The sequence below is a fragment of the Argentina anserina genome, chromosome 1, assembly GCF_933775445.1.
Source record: "Argentina anserina chromosome 1, drPotAnse1.1, whole genome shotgun sequence".
NCBI lineage: Eukaryota > Viridiplantae > Streptophyta > Magnoliopsida > Rosales > Rosaceae > Argentina > Argentina anserina.
Window position 1 is genome coordinate 13,162,204 of NC_065872.1, and position 24,285 is coordinate 13,186,488.

Here is a 24,285-nt window from a genome sequence, read left to right on the forward strand (position 1 = left end):
GAACTACTGTACTTCCTTGAGGGGGATTTGCAGTATTCATATTTTATATATTCATGTTAGAGGATTCACCAGATTCTGGTTTAGCCTCTTGATATGGAAGAATCTTCCTTCTTGGTTTTCTTTTTATCTCAACTTGTGAGATCTTTTGCATGATTTCTTCTAATTCTTCTGTTGACTCACACTTTTCTGCCTTCGCATATAGATTTTTGAGTTTTTCAGCCTTAAGCATCCTCATTGGTCTATTTGTATCTTCTTCATCGAATGATTCTTCAAGGCATGTAGATGACTTTGTTCTCGAAGTGTTTCCTTCTTCATAACTGGCAAACGAATGTCTATGGAATTGCAGGCTTATCTTCCTCCCATGTCTTCATAGATTGATGCTTTGGTAAGATTCCATTCTCGTGGAAATGTCACCTCGTTCCATTTTGTAATATGTTTATGCTCGGAATGATTTCTTGGATTGGTGAGGATTGATGTAGTGATTTCGGGACTGTTAAGGAATTTAGTGTTTGGGGAAACATTCGAACTCATGATCTTATAATAGATTCAGTAATTTATGGCAAGCTCCATCATTCCTCTTTTCATAGAAATCACGTCTGTCTTGATTCTCAACCTGAGACAGTGTGATGAATCACTACAACAATAACACCCTTTTCCGACCACAGATTTTTGACTAATGCTTTTTTTGGTCGGTAATAATGGTATTTCCGACCATATACACTTCTCCGTCAGAAATCAATTTTTGGTCGGATTTTATTTCCGACGAGTTAGCAATTCGTCGGTAATTTGGTCAGAAATAAATAAATTCAACCTGATTTATGTTTGGTCAGAAAGTTGTCGGAGAAAAAAAACATATTTTTCGATGATATTTTGTTTGGTCAGAAAGTCGTCAGAAAAAAGAAGCATTTTTTATTAGCCTCTGTTTGGTCGATAGTCATTGGAAATTAATAAAAAAATTGGCGCCAAAAATTCCAACCATTTTCTACCGACGAGATTTATGTGGCGTCAGAAAAAAAAAGGTGTTATTTTCGATAATATTCTATTTGGTCGGAATATAGTAATAAGAAGCATTTTAGATCATATTTAGTCAAATAGTCGTTGGAAAAATACGTAGTTATTTTCAATATGAGTTTTTTATTCAACTAAAAGTGGTCACATGACAGTTACTAAATTTATTAGTAAGGACTAACAATTTGCCATTACTGATGTTATTAATACATTTGATAAAGTAAGTTTTTGTTTCCGAGCATGAATTAATACATTTAATCAGCTAAGTCCTCAAGTTTATTCATCTTTAATCGAAATACATTAATTTGAATTCGTTTTTACACTCTCTCTCTCTCTCTCTCTCTCTCGGCAGATCTACTCCTTTTGAAAAAAAAATAACTTCTCCCTAAAACCTGCCCCCACTACTTAACATCTCTCTCTCTCTCTCTCTCTCTCCGCGCCATTTGAAAAAACAAATAACTTCTCCCTAAAACCTCCCCCTACTACTTTCCTTTTTAAATCAAAATCTCCCCACTACTTAACCACTTCTTTTCCTTTCTCTCCCTCACTTCCGATCCCCACCAACATTTCTCGTTCTCAAACCTCTCGATAGGTTCTCATCTTAGAATTAAACTTCAAACTCTCGTTCACTTTCTTTAGGAAAACGCAAGAAGATGGTTGTGCATGATGATTGTAACTAAGGTGAAAGGCAACATCATTCATTGCTTGGTGATTGATGTTTATAGTACGTTTATCATTCATAACTTTATTTCATTTTCATAATGTATTTGTCTCTAACTATTATTGTTGTGATGAAGGTAAGAAGTGGGAAATCCGTTAGAAGGTCCCTGACATATAAGGGTGAGACGGTAGATGATTTACTCATTTGGTATATGAGATTAGAACCCCTGCTAATTAATAAGGCATTTGGTATTGCAGTGTGGAGAAGAAGAATGCGATTGGCCACTGTTGAATCAACATGAGGAGGTTAGGAGGAGGATAATATTACACGAGTTGCTAGAGTAGGGGTTGGAACGCGATAACCTTCATGACATACCCGTGGTGGATGTGCAGTCGTGCAATATTTGTTATAAACTTGTACAGTAATGCACTTTGCATTGGCTAGAAGAACTGATGATAGGAAGAAGAATGAAAGCATGCATAATACGCCATGTGGAAACAACAAAGAGGTTGAGAATAAAAAAAGCAACATATATATATATATATATTCAAGGAAATTGTAATAATTAAAATGATCAAATAATGTAATTGATATTTGACCCATGTTAAAAAAAATAAAAAATTATATAAAAAAAAAGTTCGACAAGCAATGGATCAAAATTCAGTCGTCGAAAATAAAAAATCCAACCATATACCGACGAGATATATTGACAGGAAAAGTACTCTTTCCGACAATATGAAACTCATTTCCGACGAGTAATTTGGTCGTAAATGATATTATTCACAACTATTTTCCAACAAGGGTTTTTTGGTTGAAAGAGTGACATTTCCGACAGAGTTTCCGACGGTAACTTTGGTCGTAAATGACTATTATTTCCGACCAAGATAGTCGAAAAAGAGCATTTGTGACCAGGGTAATACCGACCGAGCCTGACCAGATTTATTTGGTCGGAAAGAGTATTAACGACCAAATGAGTGTTTTTTTCAACTATTTCTAGGGTCGGAAATCATGTTTTGTGTTGTAGTGCATCTCTAAGGTGCGTAGTGAAGTTTGGAAAAACATTGAAGTATGCAACTTTATTACATAGAGAGGCTTCTACCGTTCCTAACAGGCTTTTCTTGAAGTATGTTATCCTGTCATCTTGCAGGAGACATAAGACATAGTAATCTATTCCATCTCTGGCTAGAAGTTTTATTCCAACTTGAACCGCTCCAATGTGAATGTATGAATAACTTCTTCAAATTGCTTCACTCACTTCTTCTGAGTTATCAATCTTATGTTAGTTTCTTCGCCTGTTGTTGGAATGGTTAGTTCAAGAATCTTGAACCTGTGAGAATCAAGCAGGAAAGATCATCTCTTATAAATTTCGTTGAGTGTGAATTTAGGAACTGTGGTCTCCCGAACACTTGACTATATCTCATTGTACTCAAATTCTTGAGCATTGATGAGTTGTACAAGAATTGTGCTCCTTTTGCTAAATACTTTGCTCAACATCTTCATGTTCATTTTCTCAGTGAAACAAGAGTATTTCCAGGTAAGAAGCTTAGGTTCACTAAACTTAAGGTTGTTTTTTTCTCCTGGGTAGAAAGATAAGATCACCTTGCTAGCTACATTTTGAGCTAGTTGTTCTTCATCGATTTTCTTTGTTCCAGCTTCAGCTTTCATCATTTCTATGCTTTTTTTTGTCAAATGGGAGAGTTTAAGATTCAACTCTCTGAATTGTTCTTCCAGCTCCATACCTATTTCTTGAATATATGCAATATTATAATTTTGGTGATGAATTATTGCTTTCAAGTTTCAGCAAGGGCTTCTGAAGTAGGAAGATATAAGTTTTTTGCTTCTTTGTCTTTTTCCTTGACTTTCACCTCAACCCTTTGGTTCATCCTATTCGGACAATAACGGCTTCTAAATGCTCTTTCAGAATTTCTTGGGTTTTTCTTAGTTCAACTCCTTACTCTTGGATGTTTTTAGCAAGGGTTTCTGTTCGAACTAACTTCTTTTCTATGTCTAGCAGATATTGTTTTTCTTTGAGGTAGTCAAGCTTTACTTCAAGCCTTCCAATCCTTGTGATTACTTCTTCAAGTTGATTGATCTTGAGATGAAATCTCTCAAGTTATACAAGCAGTTTTTCTACAGCCTTGTTGCTGGATAAATGGTTTAGGAATTCTATCAAACTTGGCCGAGTTGGGTCAAGTTCTTCAACTCCTATCTCTCGTTGAAGATGATAGAATTCGTCGTAGAGTGTATTCAGTATTCTACAGGCGTACTCTATCGAGTATTGATCCTCTTGGATATGTCTTGAATGAAAACACTTTTGCCACCTATCAGAATCTTTTGTAATACAAAAGACCTGATAATTTTTTGGTTTGGATTCTCTCTTGTTAGTTGAGAGAAGCCAACTTTGTGGCATAAGGCTTTTAGCCTACCTGCTTTTGAGCTAAGCAGGCTTTGATACCAGCTAGGGTGGATCTAACCGATGCTCAGAAAATCAAGAGGTTTTTGATTTTCTTCGAAGACTTCTCGAAGAGCTTTAATGTTTTCTTCCGTTTCGTAGATTCTACGTTGAACTCGATATATAATATCCCAATAATTTTTGGTATTTATGGGAAGGTTATTCCTATATTTTATTAACTTTCTATATTGTTCTTTTTCTTCTTGAAGTTCTTTATGAGAAATTTTAGCAAACGCTAATAATTCAAGTCTAGAGGCTATTGCAATTGCTATAATGATAAAAATAACTGTTTACCTTCGAGTGCAGGATGAATTTATATATTTGTAGTACATAAATAAACAAACTCATAAATCAAGGCCCACCATGCTCCGTCAATTGTTTTTTTACCTAAATAGTACCTAAGGTAAAAGCATATGTGAATAGTACCCGTTGCATACGGTACAGTGCTGCACAGTAGCCGAATCCCATGATTTTCTCTCTTTGTTCTCTTTCTTTTTTCAAGATTTTAGTTCCACGACAACTAGATTTCACGACACTATCTATGTTAAAAACTTATAATTCACAATCGACTATGGAAAATCGATTTGCACATTTACGTCTACCAAGTGGGCTAGAATGAAAACAAAGTGTTATGTAAGTTTATTTATTTTTGAACCTAGTGATACCAAACATGATATTAACCAAAACAGACTCCTTACTTAGGCGTAGTCCTAGTTAATCTCAACAAAAAGTACTGCTCTGGCGCCACAATATGGTACCAGATTCAGCGTCATAATTTCAGATACACTGTTACAATGTTACGTCCGTAATTAAAATAATTATTAAATGTCATTTTTTAATAAAAATACAATCATATCCTTGATAATATAACGGCTCTAAATCATTATAAAAATTCTATTTTTGTAGTTATTTTTTATTCATTTTTTCATCACGATAATGCTTCTAAAATATAATTAAAAATTTAATATTTACAAAAGTATGCTTGAAATATATGTGTGTGTGCACAAAAAAATTAAAAATTAAATTCAACCGATAAAAATATAGACATGTATCCTAAATAATTTATTAGAGATTTTTTCATATTTTTGTAATCTAATTAATAATTTGATAGAGAATATATGGTAATTGTAGTCATTAATTATAGTCATTAATATAATTCGTAAATGTAGATATAATTTAGAAACTGAAAAAGTCATGAACTAAATTTGAAAAATTTATTGACATATTTAGTGACAGAAAATGAGATTTTTTGGGCAAGATTCCTAATTAAGAGGATATGCAAATTCAAAAATAATTGATTAATTCAATTAGATGAAATTTTTTTGTTAAGATTCTTTTATTTTGGTAATTAATTATTCCTTAATTATTGCTGAAATCATTTTTAATAAATACATGATAAAAATTAAATTATTTACAAAGATAAAATTGTATTTTTATTTAAAAATAAAATTTTGTAATATTTTAATTACTGATGTGGAATAGTAATGTGGCATGTCACATAGGATTATAGCGCCAGATTTGACGTCATATTGTGACGCTAAAACATTTTCCTCTCAACAAATAAGCGTGTATGAACTAAGAAGATTTCATGCTTAATGGTTAGGCAATGCAACTGTTATGACAAGTCCACTATCTGAAAATTCACTCGCAAGTTTTACCTGCCTGTAATGTAAGTTTTAGTCCGTTTTCTGAGTTGAGAGTGAACATAGATGGAATGAACATGATAAATTGAGAGGATGTGCCAGCTTGTACAAATGTGTAAAAAGTGGAAACGTATTGAACATTATGGTTTGTTCTTTTACAAATATATATGGATCCTGGTTTTTCAAACAAAATTATAATAACATATACATATGTATCGATCCAGGAAATGAAGACACTATTACATTGGGAAAAATGAATACAATAGTACAGGACTTGCTACTGATACAAAGGATTTGTCTATTATTTTTATCATAGAGCGATTTGGATGGAAATCTATACTCCTCATATCAATAGGAGTGTGAAATTGATGTTGGGCATAAATTGATCCGTCTAAAGTTGCATTGAATTAATAACTTCATGAGTTACCTATGACGGAACTTGGGCCGAACAGTGATCACACCTGGCCTCAACTCTTCGAATCGATATCTGCAATACATAAGAATTTTACCATCGATAAATCTACTGCCAACCTATTGCACCAAAGAATATCATGAACTATCTATTCTGTTACTCAAGGATAAGCATTTAGAAAAAGGAAAGATGCATCACCCGTTCTCACTAAGGAAACTTCTCACAGCTATTGGAAGTGCAGCCTGTCCTCGGCTATGATTGCCTACACCTGCAAGTGTAAACTGTAGGTCAAACAAATGGATCACATTCGAAACTAATCCTACTCATGAAAGAGAGTATGTTTTCTGGGGTTTTCACAAAGCTTAAAGGCTTATTTATCTTCTCTTTTAACAACATCCCATATTTTCTTGACCAATCGTTTCACATGGAACAACATGCAAGCGAGCAGCACAATTAAGAAAGAAAAAACCCTCACTTACTACACCAGGTACTACACTCAGTAGATAGATGCCACTTCGAAATAATAATACGCAACCAATTGGCTGTGGATGTCAATGCCAATTCACTTATCATTGAAAAACATATGTGGTGAACTGCATACATTTCCTTATAATATTTTGATACAAAGAGAAAAACCTCACTTGGCAACAAGTGCTTGAGCACCTATCCAAGATAAAAGCAATATAAAATTTAAGTTATATTGCAATTTTCGTGACTAAAAAGTGAAACTCAATGGTGCCTATAATGATATCATGTCATCTCTACAAGTCTATATTTGTATCTTGCCTTGTATATGCATCAGCTCATACTTCTGAGCACTAAACAACTCATAGTTTTCCTGATTTAATTTCAGATGATTTACATTCAAGTAGACGCTTGTTGAGATGTCAAATCTATGTAAATTTTACAAAAGTGAAACTGCTCACTACTTTACAGCATATATCAGGATTCCAAGTTAAACAAGAGAAGTCATGTCATATCATCACCAGCATGGATAAAGAATCTTCAAGGTGAATAAGCACGTTTCCAGGAAAAGCAGAAAGTGTATATGGAACAATCAAGAAAAGGTCATGGAAACCAATTTGAGGCTTGTTTAAGGATAACCTCAATCACCTGAAATAAATACTCATCCCACCACACCTTTAAGGCTCAGCCAATTCAATGACATGCTTAAACTCAACACACCCTAGTACATTCCCAAAACATACTAGTTTAAGTATGTCTTAGATTTATGTTATACATGCACATAGCATAACATGGTGCACTCTGTTTATATTTAGATGAAACAATTCCCTGAAAGTTACATGGAGTTCAAAAATACGGAGATCTTATAGAGATCCCTGGTGATAGAATAAAAGCATAACCAAAATGACGATGACACCACTCACATGCTTAATTACTCCAAAAACTTCATGTACTCGTGCAAATTAAGAGTGATTATTTTTCTGTGGAGTAGGTACTTTACTTTAAATATGCTAGGTGTGGGCACTTAAGCTATCTTTCCTCAGTAATATAAGTTTCAGTGGTTGAGAAAAATTACCTGTGATTACTTGTAAGGATGTTGCTGGTCTTTGTCTTGATGATGTCTGTAGTTTATCCAAATTTTCTGTGTCCATGCAACTTAAAGATTCAACTGATGAACGTCTAATGTTGCCTTCTATATTAACTCTGTTTGGCGACGCTGAATGATTAGAAAGTATATTATGTTCAATTTTCTTCAGTTGTTCTTGCAAGGTACAAATTGCTTCTGACGCATGAAGACCATGTAAATCTAGTTTCCAAATATCATTTTTGTTATTCCTGATACTTAAAATTTCCTTGGCTGCCCTGTTATTCAGGCGTTCAGCAGCTAACCATTCCTCTTTAGCCTTGATCGAGTATTGTTGAGCAGAATAATGGTCACCTCTTGCAAAGGCATTAGTGGCAGCTTTTGAATGGTGAGATGCTGACCTAGTTTTTTTAAAGGAAAGAAAATTTCAGTTCTAGGATACGGTATCCAATACATATATTTCATCACAAACTTTGTAATTTTAAATCCTTATAAATCATATAGCAACTACAAATGTAACAAGTTGATATGGACAGCAAGAAGAAAATATAACAGGTTCCAAAGGCTAACTTGTGGAAAGTAAACAAAATCAGGAACTATTGTAAATGTAGGGCTGTTAGAGGAGAGAGGGCGGATCACCAGAGGGAGAGGGTTTGATTTATGACTTTTTTATATAATGACAAAATTAATGGCACTAACATTAGAAAGCGTGTGTAAGCAGTAAGTAACACTAAGAAAAAGTCACAAGAGCCAAGTAGTATACCTCATCATCCTTAATGCATCTTTACGTATCCTCAAGTAAACATCATCCTCTTCCCACTCGGGTTCAATGGGTACAGACTTCAAACTGCCGGTAGTCTGATTCACATTTCCAGCATCATTAGAAACCCTTGGTCCGTGTTCTATGTTATTCATTTTGAGACCTTTCTCAATAGCAGCATTGAGTTCAGCAATATCAGCAGCACATTCTGAAGAAAAACTTCTATCCATTGTTTTACCACTCAACGAGACATCTGAGCTGGAACTTGAAATGTTGATTTTTCTAATCTCAACAGAGCTGGTCGGGGAGACCATTGTTTTTAATAAATTTGAGGCCTTGGTAATATCATTATCCACGGAAGCCATAATATCCTCCACCAAACTATCATCGGCCCAAGAGTAAAGATCCTTGATCTTCTTTATGGAAAATCTCTGATCTTCCATGGAAGCATGCTTCCTACTAGAATTTCCCACTAATAAGGATCTCTTATCATCCCCATTCTCTGCCAAAGATGCAACATCGACAGAAGGAAGGAGTACAGATGAGAAAGGTTTGCTCCGAACCTCATTATTCCTCAGTAAATTTTCACAAGAATGCACAGACCTGATAGTGGGCGCTATAGGTGGGAAAGGGTCCCTGTCAATTTTAGGCTCAAGGCCTCTTTTCTGACGCTGTTTTTGGTCAAAGGCAGCCCAACCACAAGACTTAGCCTGCTGCTGTGACATCTTCTTTTATAAACATCAAGGAAAAAGCAGTCAAGTGCAAGTCACTTTGCTAGCAAAATGAGTCTGTAACTTACACTGACCCACCGACACTTGAATATAATGAAATCAGGAGGCTGCCATCAAAATTTAAGAAAGTTAGAAAAGAACAAAAGCTGAACAACATTTTTGAAAAATTTACGAAATTATGCAGTATCCACATTACCAGCGCCAGCGACTTTCAAGTCTTAATTGTCTAGTACTTAGCTTATACATTTGCACACCCATGTTTAGTTTTATCTAACACGACTGAAGCTCTTATTTGTGTCAAAATACAAACAGGCAGAACATCCAGGAGCTTAGCAATACTGGCGCGTCAAGCATGCTCGAGCTATTAGCACGGGGAAGCAAGCATGAGCATAAGCCTAATATTAGGTCTGTAACAGGGCTGGCCATTTCTTCCCAATAGTTCTATAATGAAACTTTGATTGCTACTAACTTCACTGAATTGCTTGCTTCCCAGTTGTTGCATATGAAACAAAATTTCTACAATTTTGCAGCTACAGAACAATATTCTATTAATTCCAATAAGCTTTTCCTAAATCCATAAGGATTTGAAGTCAGCTAAAGTTTACATACTTGAAACTATAGACCGTAGCTCACCCTTTAAGCTTTTTGGGACAAAGAACGCAATGGGTTTAATCATGCAATAACAAAAAAGCAGAGGAATTTATTGAAGAAAGCATAAAAATGGCACCTTTGATTTTGGATTAGGTGCTATTTAAGAAGACAACTCCAGGGAGTCAATCGATCGGACGGCTGAGATTTGACCGGGATTGCAGGGAAGACGGCAGCTTTGAACAAGATGGGTGAATCCGAGGAACCAGTTTTGCATTTGACATCCATAAATCTGGGATTGAGATTCAGGAAACCCGAAACTGGAGACTTGCGAACAAGAACAGAGACAGAAGCCGAAACAGGATCAATGTTCTCACGACTTTTGCTTCAAAAGAGAAGCCGGCTGTTCTTGACTATTCTGGTTTCTGAGGAAAACCGTCAACAGCCGCGCTGTCTCTCCCTCAACAAAGGAAAAATTAGTTCCTGACCTGAATTCCCAATTTTACCCTTGTAAAAGGGTATATATTATGAATTATCTCTAGCAAATATTAATCGAATGCATCGCACTAGCAAGTTTCAATATGTACCACTAGAAATGTATGGTTGTTATGCAATGAACTGTAGGACAGTTTTGAGGACTGAAATTAAAGATTGTTATGTAATTGAAGGTCTCAAATAAATTCGAGGACTGAGATTTCATTTTTTCGATTCATCTTTTTATATAAAGAGAAACTGTAATAGAAAAGAATGATTGTAGATTATAAAGTGAGAAATGCAAATGTTATTTTTCTTCAACTTTTTTTTAATAATCAGTTGGTTTGAACTGAGATTTTATACATGAAACCGTCGAATACAAGTAAAAACTTTAATTTATACAATATATAGGAGTAAATCTTGTCAATATAAAGCGAGCACTGAAAATGTTCGTTAAATTATGAACTATCAAATCTACTCTCTTTTTAATTTTATCCTCACATATAAATAATATGATAATTATGTAAAAATACAAATATTTCACCGATCTATTTTATCAAAATTTATCGTTCTTAAGAAACATAATTACATAAAAAATTATCTTTCAATAATACATTTCAAATAAAAATATACAACTCATGCAATCAAACTCGTGCATCATACGAGCACGATGCTAGATATAAAAAACCAAGCTAGCTTGGATACATTACGTATAAATGCTTAATTCATAATTATGAAAAAAAATTGAATAAGTATTTCACTAGCCCGAAAAAATTGAATAAGTATTTCTCTAGCCAGAGACTAGGGTGCGAGAAAATTGCTTCTCGTGATCTTAGTTTATTGCGTTTGCGTTTGCGTTAGGGATGATAGAATGTTCATGTTAGCTAGGTTTATATTATTACAAGCTAACTTGCATCTAGCCTATACTTGTCTTGGACTCTTGGGATTTTCCGTTTGGAACTCCACAGTTGGAAGAACTTAACCCCCACTTGCTCTTTAACCTTATTTGCTGATGTCCTAGCAGGTTACATTATTATTATTTTTAGAACAGCTAGTTACATTATATATTCATCTAAATTGATAAAATAGTTTAGAGTTCACATCCAAAACCAATTGGTAATAGATGAAGTTACTCAAACTCTTATAAACTCACAGACAATGTCTAATTTTCCCGTGTGGGATGTATACTCTCAACACGCCCTGGATGTGTGGTGAATTTTCAAGCCATACACGTGGACAATATTTTTTTGACGTGGAGTTCGTATGGTCATTTGGGCTTCACACGTAAACGTGTGTAACCCGCTCTGATACCATGATAAAGTGATCTGAGGTTTACATTGAAAACCAATTTGTAATGAATAGAGCGGCCCAGACCCTTATAAACTCACATGTAATGTCTCATTTTTCTATGTGAGATGTATACTCTCAACATAAATGTGTATCTTTTTGCATGCTTTGAGTTTGCATGCAAACGCAAATTAAGCAAGGTATGCCACACCAACTTAATTAATTACCAAGTTTTGTAACAAACTGCTAGATAGTTATTTGACTTGAATTGAAGACGTGCTCCACATATGTGAAACCCTAATTTTTGTTTTAAAACCCTAATTATCTCTTCATTCTCTTGGTTGTGTAGATCGAATAAGATAGCAAACTTGAAACGTCATCGATCGAAATCCTTAAGGAAGCGAGCAGCTAGGAGATGACGAACAAATATATTAAAATGGAATAGGTAAAGACAGTTGCTAAAGAAGTCATTTGGCGCAATCCGATTAAAATTAAGGGCTTGTTAGTTGTGTTTACGTTTGAGTTTATATATCGGGAGTTTGATACTAGGCTTTAGATTAAGGGGTATTATAAGACAGCTAATAGCTAGGTAGATTGATCCACAAGCTAAACAAAATTAGACTTTAATTAGTTGATCGAGAACAAAATTAAAGGTTCTGTTCCGGGAGAATTACTATTCTACCCTTGTGTGTGTCTTAGCCTAATAGGTTTCCTGTTAGGAGATAGATTAGCATCTCCGTAGTAGATTAGGACTCCGAATCCTACGGGATTGTGGTGTTGTAAATGCCTATATATAGGCCCCCATATCATTCAATAAGATACAAGTATTTCATCCTCAAACACGTTATCAGCACGAAGCCCTAAAACCCTGAATCTTTTAGAGCCTTCCGAAATTTTTTTCTCTTCTTCCCTCCAGCCCCCCTGCTGCCGCAGCCCCTGCCTGCCCTCGCAGCCCCTGCCCCTCGCAAGCCTCCGCAGCCCTGCAGCCCCTGCCCGCAGCCCTGCTGCTTGCCGCTCGCCGCATTCACCGCTCGCTGTTCGCCGCATTCGCCGCTCGCCGTTCGCCGCATTCGCCGCACTCGCCGCACTCGCCGCTCGCTGCTCGCTGCTCGCCGCACTCGCTGCTCGCCGCACTCGCTGCTCGCCGCACCTGCTGCTCGCCTCAAAGCATTCAAAATTGCTCCTCCCGCATATTCACGCAAGAGACGTGAAAATCACAAGCAAGGACTTCGCTCAAGAGAAGCTACTCCCGTATACTACAAACCTCCCAAGGTAAATTTTTATAAACGTTCCCGCTTTTGAACGTATAGATATATTATATCGGGCGCTATTAGCCTTCTTCTTGTCTTAATTCCGGCCTTTCTTATAACGCCGATGAGACTATAGAGGGATGGGTTTCCCCTCTTGGTCGATGTTTTCTGTGTGACGGTCCTGGGGGAGTCACGATTGTTTTGAAAGGGAAGTTAATCGATTTTCGTGTGGTCGCCTGAGTGCACCGCTGTTTTGGGTGCGATCATGAGTATCGCCGTTTGCATCGATTTTTCTTGTGACCATATACGTCACCCCTTCTAATTCCTATTATACTTGAATCTAATCGATTCCGTATTCGTGTTTGTAGATGTCATCGCCATCTCGACCGGAATTTGGCCTCCTTGATCTAAAAGGAAAGGAATACCACCGCTGGGTTTCCGACATGGAACTCGCTTTCGAGAGCCGAGGGATTGAAGGCATGTTTGCCGACCCTCCTGCTGATTTCCCACCCATGGCTAAGACTCAGACTCTCATTTTTATGAGACGTCACATCCATGCAACTCTCAAGAGGCAATACTTGAACGTAAAAGATCCTAAAGAATTATGGGACAAACTACGCTTGCGGTACAACAACGTTCATGATAAGCTTCTTCCTGAATTGACCGTTAGATGGGATAACATCCGTCTATTGGACTATAAGAGAGTGGATGATTTCAATCAGGATATGCTATGCTTGCAATCCGATCTTGGCACTGTTGGTGTCATCAAGACCGACCTAGATCTTCTCAATAAGACATTGGACACGTTTCCAATCAACTATGAGGTTCAAGCTCATACGTACCGCACTCATGTAGAGGAAGGGAAGATCCGGTCTTTTGCCGACCTAATGGCACTCTTAGCTAAGAAGGAGAGACATTCTGAGATTCTCCTCAACAACAACAATAGACCTGTTGGCACTAAAAGAATTTCTACGCCACAGTCTAACTATGGGAAAGCTCCTAAGCAAAAGAATCCATCAAGGAGCGCTCCATATCAGCACCAAAATACCAACTCTCGTGGTGGGAGGCAACAAGGCCGATCTCGGCCTCGGTCCAATACATGGACCCGTGATGGTGGCGGCGCCGCACCTTCAGGGGGAGGCCGTCACCGTCCCACACTCCAAGGAGGCCGTGCACCTCCTAATGCCTCCACTTCCGGTAATGGCATGTCTCCATGCTTCAAATGTGGCTCCTTTAAGCACTTTAATCGCGATTGTCGCGCTAGCAAAGAGATGATCAAGGCTTACTCCGCCTACAAGAAGTTTCTACAACCCGAATCGAATCATGTGGATGAGGACCGTGAGATCGAGACTCACCATATCTCCATGAAACCCGAGCCCCTTGCTTCTAAAGCTAGGCCTCCGGTTGCTACCATGGATACTCCCGACTTTGATTAGTCGTTTTCGCTTCTTTAGCGTTATGATTCAAGTATTGTTATGGCCGACCGCCATTGTTATTTTCATTGACTTTGTAATAGTCTTTTGATTTTGGAATTAGAAGTTCATGTGTGATGTATTAAAGATTGGCATTCAATCAAATTTCTCAATTCTTGCTTACAAGACGATCTCTTTGAGAATTTTATTTATCCGACACTTAGCATGATGATCAACGTGTGCAACTCACGTGGTTTTTAAATTGGACGTTTTTGGGTCACATGGGACCCCAATAGCACTACATTGTGAATTTGGAACTTAAAATTCGGAAAACGAACCTCGGAACGTCGAAAATCGACGTCGTTTTGCCTTGGCCGGCCCCGGTTACTATTCCGGCGTTTCCGGCACGTTTTGCCGGCGTATTCGCCGTCTTCCGGCCATTTCCCGGCGTTTCCGGCACCGCCACTCGGCTCCTGCCGGCGTCCCCTGTCGGACCTGAAGTCCCGGCCTCCATACCGGCCAGTTTCGACAGCCGCCGGCCGGTTTTTCCGGAAATAGGTGCCGCCGGTTTTCCACCGAGTTTTTCGACGATTTTTTCGTCGTTTTCTCGTGATTCTTCCGGCATATTGCAGCAGCCCCTGCTGCCACGTTTTCCTCGTCCAAAATTCACCCGGTTTAGAGTTCTTTTGACATGGTTTTCCGGTTTGTTTTTCCGGTTTTCTCCAAGTCCGTTATATGCACTCACCGGTACTCTTTGTGTGTGTTTCCACACCATTTTTGGATGGTTTATACCACCCTCGTTTACTGTTTGGTATTTCACTGCTTCAATACCATGATTTCCAACTCTTTAGTTGAAGAATGTAGTACTATTGCCATGTGATACATTCGATGGGATCGACCTTCGTTCCGATTCCCTTTCTTACAATATCCTACGGCGTATTGTATAGAATTGTTCCCGTGTCGCTGACTCTCTTAATTGTCATTTTGTAGATGTCCCGCGGTGAAATCGAATGTCTAGCTGATTGCGGAACCACCCACACTGTCCTACGGCACAGGCAGTTGTTCACGGATCTAGTGTTTTTGACTTCTTCGATGACTACAATGATTGGCTCGAAATCCATCATTCAAGGAAGAGGCACTGCTTCTTTCATGTTGCCTGATGGTACGACTCTTAACGTCGTAGACGCTCTTTATGCGCCGAAGTCTCCCCGCACCTTGCTAAGTTTTAAGGACATACGTGCCAATGGTTTTCACCTCGATACTTATGTTGAGAATGGAGAGGAATATCTTTGCGTTACCTCTGAGAAAGCAGGCCATCGCCGCATCTTAGAGAAGATGAAGAGTCTTGGGAATGGTTTGTATCTTACTTCCATTCGGATCTTTGAATCATATGCGGTTGAACGCAACTTTTGTGATTCGGACTCTTATATGCTTTGGCATGCCCGTCTCGGGCACCCTGGACGTGATATGATGATTAGAATTCTTAAGAATTCACATGGTCATCCATTTTTCAAGTCCCGGAAGCGATTGGAGGATCACCTCACCCGTGCTCCGCACGGTGAGGCCGTGCCGACCCATGCACCGCATGGTGAGGCCGAGCATGCCTCACTCGGCAGCTCCACGGCTTTCATGCCGTCGGTGGCGGCATCCCCTTCTTCACAGGAGCTTGTGATGCCTCCCGTGCTTTCACATGCCTCCATGACAATTTCTGATGCCCATCGCTCGTTTTGCAAAGCTTGTTCTCTTGCTAAATTTCAAGGAAGTCCTTCTTTTGCTAAGGTTTCAACCGAGAACATTCCATTCTTACAACGTATCCAAGGTGACATTTGTGGACCTATTCAACCAGAATGCGGACCTTTTCGATATTTTATGGTATTGGTTGATGCATCGACGCGTTGGTCACACGTCGCATTGCTATCCACAAGGAATGCTGCATTTGCTAAGTTATTAGCTGAGATCATCAAACTTCGGGCTCACCACCCCGATTATACTATCAAATCCATTCGTTTGGATAATGCTGGAGAATTCACCTCCAAAACTTTTGATGATTACTGCATGTCTATTGGGATCGAAGTTGAACATCCCGTTCCTCATGTTCATTCACAGAACGGTCTAGCAGAGGCTACCATCAAGCGTATTCAGCTTGTTGCTCGGGCAATGGTTATGGGTACTAACCTGCCGGTCTCTGCGTGGGGATATGCAGTGTTGCATGCAGCGACACTTATTCGTTTCCGACCCGCGGCTAACCAAGCGTTTAGTGTGTACCAGATGGTAACTGGTTACGAACCCAATATTTCACACTTACGCATCTTTGGTTGCGCCGTTTATGTTCCTATTACGCCTCCGCTGCGTACTAAGATGGGTCCTCAGAGACGATTAGGTATCTATGTTGGCTATAATTCCCCAACGATTGTCCGCTACTTAGAACCAACCACCGGAGATCTCTTTACTGCAAGATTTGCAGATTGTCACTTTGATGAGACATGCTTCCCGTCGTTAGGGGGAGATGGGAATGTTATCATTCCAAATGAACGTCAGGAATTGACGTGGTGTGTCCCCACTATGTCTCATTATGATCCCCGCACTGCTCAAAGTGAGTTAGAAGTGCAACGCATTATCGACCTCCAGAAAGTCGCGGATTCGATGCCCGACGGCTTTGTAGATATTGCTAAAGTGACGAGATCAAACATACCCGCTGCGAACGTACCGGCACGGTTGGATGTCCCGAAATACGGGCGTGGAAGACAAGCTCCTGGACCTAGCAACGTTGGCACCGCCCCTGACAGTGGGACGGAGGCCGACGGCGGCACCACCGTACGCCGTGGTGTTGCCGGCGCCCCTTGTGGCGACGATGCTGAGATGGCCCAGCATGGAGCAGCTTCGGCCTCGGCTCCTCAAAGAAAAAGGGGAAGACCGATAAACTCTAGGGATTCAAAACCTAGAAAGAAGCGAATGACTAAGGCACAGCGCGTCATCAACGATGAATCACCATCGTATGAAGTTGTCTCTGATTACAGCTATGTCCATGAATCAACTCAAGTGTTTCCGTGGGACGCTATGGAACCTTGTTTGATGCCATAGAACAACGAAATATCAGTGAACTACACAAGTGAGCAGTCGGTCCGAAACCGAGCCACTACATGCATTGATGACGTTTTCGCTTATTCCGTCGCACATGAGATCATGTCTGAAGACGACGTTGAACCTCGCTCTGTAGCTGAATGCGAACGCAGAGCAGATTGGCCGAAGTGGAAGGAAGCAATCCAGGCAGAACTTGACTCATTAGCGAAGCGAGAAGTCTTCGGAAAGGTTGAATTGACTCCAAGAGATGTCAAACCTGTTGGACATAAATGGGTCTTCGTTCGTAAGCGAAATGAGATGAACGAGATCGTGCGTCATAAGGCAAGACTCGTGGCGCAAGGATTCTCACAACGACCTGGTATTGACTATGAAGAGACTTATTCTCCTGTTATGGACATCATTACCTTCCGCTACCTTATTAGTCTGGTAGTGTCCGAAAGACTAAACATGCAGCTTATGGATGTGGTCACAGCTTATCTCTATGGGGATCTTGACGCAGAGATATACATGAAAGCTCCTGAGGGACTACCTTTACCTCCATCAAGTGCCTCCAGACCACGGAGTGCTCATGCAGTCAGATTACGTCGTTCGTTGTACGGGTTAAAGCAATCCGGAAGAATGTGGTACAATCGGTTGCATCAATACTTGGTGAGAAGGGGTTACAAGAATGATGAACTATGCCCATGCGTGTTCATACGAAAGACAAATTCCGGATTCGTCATCGTTGCGGTCTACGTTGATGACATGAACATAATCGGCACTCTTGATGAGATTGAAGAGACCGTGTCTTATCTGAAGTCGGAATTTGAGATGAAAGACCTAGGGAGGACGAAATTCTGTCTCGGCCTTGAGCTTGTGCATAGGGCCGACGGCATCGTAGTGCATCAGTCAAATTACACGCAGAGAATGCTTCGACGTTTCAATATGGATCTATGCAGTCCATTGTCTACTCCCATGGTCGTCCGAAGTCTAGATATCAAGAAGGATCCCTTCCGTCCTAAAGAGGATGATGAAGACGTTCTTGGTCTTGAAGTTCCATACCTTAGTGCGATTGGGGCACTATTGTATCTTGCTCAATGCACTAGACCGGACATATCTTTCGCAGTGAACTTATTGGCTAGATTTAGCTCCGCACCTACGCTACGTCATTGGAATGGAATCAAGCATTTTTTTCGATACTTGAAAGGTTCCCTTGACATGGGATTGTTCTACCCCTATTGCAGAGAGAACACCGCCACGGTATCTCCCCACACCACCGCCGTCACCGACCCCGGCCTTGCCGCCGTACGCCGCAGCGACGCCGCCGGCCGCCATGGCGTGGAGACCGTGCGCGGTGCCGAGAGCAGCCACCGGTCCCGTGCAGCTCTTTCCCCCGATGCAAAGACTCCAAACAACTTGTTAGTTGGTTATGCCGACGCAGGGTACCTCTCTGACCCTCACAAGGCGCGTTCTCAAACCGGTTATGTGTTTACCATTGGGAATACGGCGATATCTTGGAGATCCACAAAGCAATCTCTTGTTGCTACTTCTTCGAATCACGCGGAGATCATCGCTCTCCATGAAGCAGTGAAAGAATGTGTTTGGCTACGATCACTTGTTCGCCATATTCGTGATTCTTGTGGATTAGTCTCTACAACTGATCAACCTACGTGCATTTATGAAGATAATGCTGCTTGCATAGAGCAGACGAAGTTAGGTTTCATCAAGGGAGACAACACCAAGCATATTTCGCCTAAGTTCTTCTACAACGTTCAACAACAGAAGTTCTTGAATGTTCAGATCAATCAAGTGAGTTCAGAATCCAATGTTGCGGATTTGTTCACCAAGTCTTTGCCTAAATCTACTTTTGTGAAACATGTGAAGAGCATTGGCATGCGTCGTTTATCGGAACACTAGAGTTTGGTAGACTTCAGGGGGAGTCTACATCACATGTTAAGATCCTTAAGTAGTTGGTGCGTTGTGCTCTTTTTCCCTTCGATCAAGCTTTTGTTTTACCCAAGAGGTTTTTGTTTTGCTTGACAAGGTTTTTACCGAGGCAACGATGTGTGCACCATGCAACCTAGGCATGCGACACAAGGGGGAGTGTTCCGGGAGAATTACTATTCTACCCTTGTGTGTGTCTTAGCCTAATAGGTTTCCTGTTAGGAGATAGATTAGCATCTCCGTAGTAGATTAGGACTCCGAATCCTACGGGATTGTGGTGTTGTAAATGCCTATATATAGGCCCCCATATCATTCAATAAGATACAAGTATTTCATCCTCAAACAGGTTCAGATTAATCAGATACGATGCAATTTAGTAATATTTAAGCAAGAAATAGTACGTAATAGTAGGTTAGTACGTAGAAAATCATTTGATGAACTATAATAAGAACTAGATATATTCCCCGCGCCTAGCCGCGGGTGGTAATGATGTGTAAGTTAATGCAATTATATTTATGAGATATTGAGGAATATAACTTTGATGATCCTTAATCAATTCCTTTAGCTGTTTGTTTCATTTTGTGTGATGGTGACACCCATTGATGCAAGAAAACGGAATTGATTTTGATTATTGATCAAATAAGATCATAAACACTCCAGGTCTGCAGCCACTGTGCTAACCAAATCACGAATGATATTAGGTTACAAGTTGATAGGTTTACGGATTCCAGTCAGTAGGTTCTGTGTTAGTTCCTCGAACCATTCTGCTAACTGCCTAACTAATTAAACACAAAATCAAAGTTGTGCGTTGCATAAATATTCAGGTTGTCACTGCCCATTCGAATTCTGCACAATCATTCATTCCAACATTCCAAGAGCATATTTGAACAACTTTGCCATGTAAATCCATAAGAACTAAAACCCAGTTGCCAATTAAAGATCACATATCTCGTAACCTCGGCTAAAATTCTGAGAAATTCATACATTGATAACAACATGCACAAACCAAGAACATATTATCATAAGGGTTATTGGGATTCATGGCTGATATTGCGAGTTGGTTGCTGACAGTGCCGGCCCTGGGGCGGTCAACGAGGTGCGGCCGCACAGGGCCCTCCTACCGGCAAAGGCCATCCGACTGATAAGGGCTTGCAAATCTTCTTTTTTTCGGTAAGCATCAAGGCCTCTCGAAACTTTATCGCAAAGTTCTGCTAATCTGTTTGGATCTGGTGCATCTTCATTTTCTTCTCAAATTCCAACGTCAATTTCACTATGCAGCCATCATTACCTGCTTTGATTGCCTGAACTTTTGACGTCAAACTCCTATACACCTTGAGAGTATCTCCTTCCAGGTAAATAAAGGTGACTTCCAATTTTCAGATGAGAGCCATAAGAACCCTTCTCCAATAATTCAATGGCATGTATTTCTCATCAAATGGGTTTATGATTCCTAGTAAAAAAGGATGTATCTTTTTGTTATGTTCTTGCTGGGTTTGCTTTAAATTATCTGATCCTTTCTGGGTTTTAACATAATTGACTGTATTTGGGTTTAACTAACTCTTTAAGGATTTTAGTCTGTATCAGTGTATTGGGTATTCTGTGTTTAAGTTGAATGTAATAAATTTAGTAGCTTTTGGTTCAGAACAAGCTTCCATAGTAGTAATTTGATTAAGGATTTAAGAGGTGGATGGTTTCATATCTTTAAGAATGATAGAGGCTATGTCAATTTAGGATACAGAGATACACATGATTAGTTTCATACTTTCATAGAATTATATAGACGATTTCTAATCATTGGTTGTCTCAAAAAATTTACCCCAGTTTTATACTGTATGACATTGGTCATTGCTTGGTGAGTCCTAGGGATTGGATATTGGCCTAAGACATAAGTGAATACCTGAGGCTTAGATCATCATTATGTGTTGATAAGACTTGTATGTTGGTGTGGTTGTAACTACATCAGATTCAAAGTGAGCTTAGGTTACTTCATACTAATGGCTTTAAGTTATTTGTAATTTCCTTTTGAACAGAAAATGATGAAGTGTGCATAGAATTGGCTAAGTTTAAATTAGGTGATGAGGCTCAATGTAGAGCAGAGTCATTATCTTATATGTGTATAAGTAGCTGCATGTAACTTTTCCTTGTTAAATTTGCTCCATAAATTATGTAATAGGCCTTTTACAATGAGCTCTACTTGTATGTGATGCTGCTAGTTAAGTCTAACACTAAAGATACTGTGTGGAGCTGATAATGTAATTACCTAAATGCTAAGAAATGATTGCCCAAAGACAGAAACTGAATGGGGCTGCTAAATGAAACTATACATTTTTTTTATGATGTGCGGTATTCAACTATTGAGACAACTTTCAGAGTTTTATCGACAATACTTACCATCAGAGTCTTTAGAATTGGAGTTGGTGTCTGCACACATGCATGCACATAAACAAATACAATGGATGGATACAAGTAAATGTTTGCTGACTTGGTTCTTGAGTTTTACTTTACTTTATTGTTCACTTGCTAATAAGAATTAGTCTCTAGGAAACCTTTCCAGTTTTTTAGGCCAAATATTGATTTTTTTTTTTGGTAAAATTTGCAGGTCTAGAAAAGTATAACTCAGACAAAAGCAAATGTCAAGAACAGTTTTTGGATTAAGATTGGAGGATTGCTTGTAATCAATTTGGCTGGAAGCTTGACACTTTGAAGCAATCGGTGGAATCGAGACTTGGGATCTGGTTAGTTGTTTCTGTTTATTTTTCCAATTTCTCTTGAGTTGATCAGCTTTAGGCTTTGATATATATATATCAATTGAGGTCGATTATGTCTCAAACAAGATTGAATGCTTTATCTTTGATTTCAATTAAGAGCAAATTCCTAGAGAAACTTGATTATGAAAAATTGATTGATGAATTTACAGATAAAAGTGCAAGGAGATCAATTTTTCATAACTGAATGTAATTATTTATTATGATTATTATTATTTTCTTTTGATAAATATAAATGGTCTGATTTGCATTTCGCACAGGACCTCGATCACTTTGGACTGGCCTGGTTGCTGAAGCATATGAGTGAAGGTTGAAGAGCTCAAGGAAGGCTGGTGATCAAGCTAGCACTGACTCGCATTGGCTCGAAACTTACAGGAGAAGATTGGAAACGAAAAGATGGACTTTCTTCGCATTGTCATGAGCCCAGGAGTCAAATTGGTCTTGAAGCCTCCCAAGGATTCTTCTCCACTTAATTAATTACTTTCTGATGCTTTTCATACATATATTTGTTTTATTGTACATATACAATATCCAATTCCATTTCCTATGATCCCTGTATATTGTTATCTTCTTTAAAGCTTTGAACTTACCGTTGAACCAGGAAAACAAAAATAAAAACAAAAAAAAACCAACAACAAATAAAAAGAAAAATCAATTCAGAGATCGATGCTTAGTAGAAGTAGAGCTCATAATCCATAGAATTGTGAGTTTCAGAGGTTTGAGCAAAGTGAAGTAGCAGGTTGCCATGAGATCAAACATAAAGTTAGGTGGAAGTACGGAAGTGCGGAACTGCGAAGTGAACAGAGGTGAAGGCTAAGAGAGAACCAGAGGATGAACTCACTTTGTTAGGTTTGTTTTACACGTAGGGCAAATGACAAGTCGTAATTAACTGAGGAAGAAGGGGCTGAATGCTCATTCCGATTAATGGAAATTATATGAGCCAAGTCATGCCATGCCATGCCTAGCCGAGCTGTAGAGAAAGATGAAGCTGATAATTACACGGGAAAGTGGTTAAGCACGCTGGCTTTTCAGCTGGAGCCGTTCATTACCCTATGAACAGTGCATTGGGAAATAACACTGCAGATTGTTAGAAAATGGTTGGAAAAACCATTTAAAATCAAAATTTAATTAGTTAATTAAATTAAGTTAAACTTATAATTAATCAAAGATGAACATAGATTTGAGTTCTGCATAATGAGGGCTACAAGATCATATGTTTGTTTGTGTAATTTGGTTTGTGGGTGAATAAGAAATTGTCACTCAAAGATGGCTACTTAGAATGAGGGAAATGTATTTGTCCCACATTGGAAAAGAAAAGTGTTGAAAAAACTTTATATAGAATCCATTGTGTATGGATTGTAAAGTGTGTAAATCCTCTTATACCCTCTTGTGCACGCGCATGGGGGTGCAAATCCTAGGTCACAAGGGAAACTCTTGTGCGACCTGCGGACATGAATGCCTCACCGAATTGAGGGTCGGAACGCAGATTTTTTTTGCATTTCCGAAAATTCGGTTTTGACTTTTCAAATTATTCCTTTGTAACAACTGAGTTATTGTGTGTTATGGAGAATTATAACAGAATTGAAATCAATATTTGTAACATATGTAACTCATATATGTTATGATCTTTTGATTTCCATAACTCATTCATTGATGATTGCCCCTGTATGCTGTTGGCTGGGAAACCTGGGATCGATCATCTTTGATTTTGCTATTAAACATGCATGCTCAAGTGTCGAGCTAGCGGCCGAAGTACGTAGATGAGAAGCACATTAATCAAAACGACTTATGAAGTTACCAAGAGGAATTAGCTACATAGTTAATCTGAGATTCGAGGAATCTAATTGCCTCTGAGACAATGGAGTGTGGCAAGCTGATGATAGTCTTTATGTCCCTCTAGATGTGACATGTTCTAAAAGAATCATGGAATTAAAGACAACATGCACGACCTCTAATTAGGCGAAGCTAACTTTCGGACGTAGAACAAATGACAAGAAAAATTGAAGAATAATGGACTGACGCAATAAAGAGAAGACCTGTATGTCTGGGCGAGCTCAAAATAGGGTGCATGGGCGAGCTCAAAATAGGGTGCATGATACATTTTCGAAAAGGGAACGGTGATAGAAACCAATCACGTCACTTTGTCAGGGACGTGTGTGTTTTTTCGGGCATCCGATGTTATTTAGACATTCAAAAACAATTTTTAATATTTTTCGAATTTATTTTGGATTTTGTCTGTTTTCGATTTTATTTTATTTCAACACGCGAGTTTAATTGGGTGTTTGTTAG

General features: G+C 38.9%; 1 protein-coding gene across 1 annotated transcript; it reads right to left on the bottom strand.

Moving 5' to 3' along the window:
• Positions 1-5,885: 5,885 nt before the first annotated feature.
• LOC126795529 (uncharacterized) lies at positions 5,886-10,236 on the bottom strand. Its single transcript, XM_050522354.1, has 5 exons — positions 9,944-10,236; positions 8,489-9,323; positions 7,717-8,126; positions 6,375-6,444; positions 5,886-6,251 (listed from the first exon to the last, which is right to left on the bottom strand). Exons 2-5 carry the CDS (start codon positions 9,208-9,210, stop codon positions 6,188-6,190), a joined length of 1,266 nt encoding a protein of 421 aa, XP_050378311.1. The 5' UTR covers positions 9,211-9,323; positions 9,944-10,236; the 3' UTR covers positions 5,886-6,187.
• Between the last annotated feature and the right edge of the window lie 14,049 nt (positions 10,237-24,285).

Bases quoted from the DNA above. Each gene is read 5' to 3' on its own strand.
- LOC126795529 (XM_050522354.1), bottom strand. From the start codon at position 9,210: ATGTCACAGCAGCAGGCTAAGTCTTGTGGTTGGGCTGCCTTTGACCAA. The intron at 8,127-8,488 runs GTATACTACTTG...TAAAAAAACTAG, and splicing joins GATGCATTAAGGATGATGAG to GTCAGCATCTCACCATTCAA. The intron at 6,445-7,716 runs GTAATTTTTCTC...TTACACTTGCAG, and splicing joins ATCCTTACAAGTAATCACAG to GTGTAGGCAATCATAGCCGA.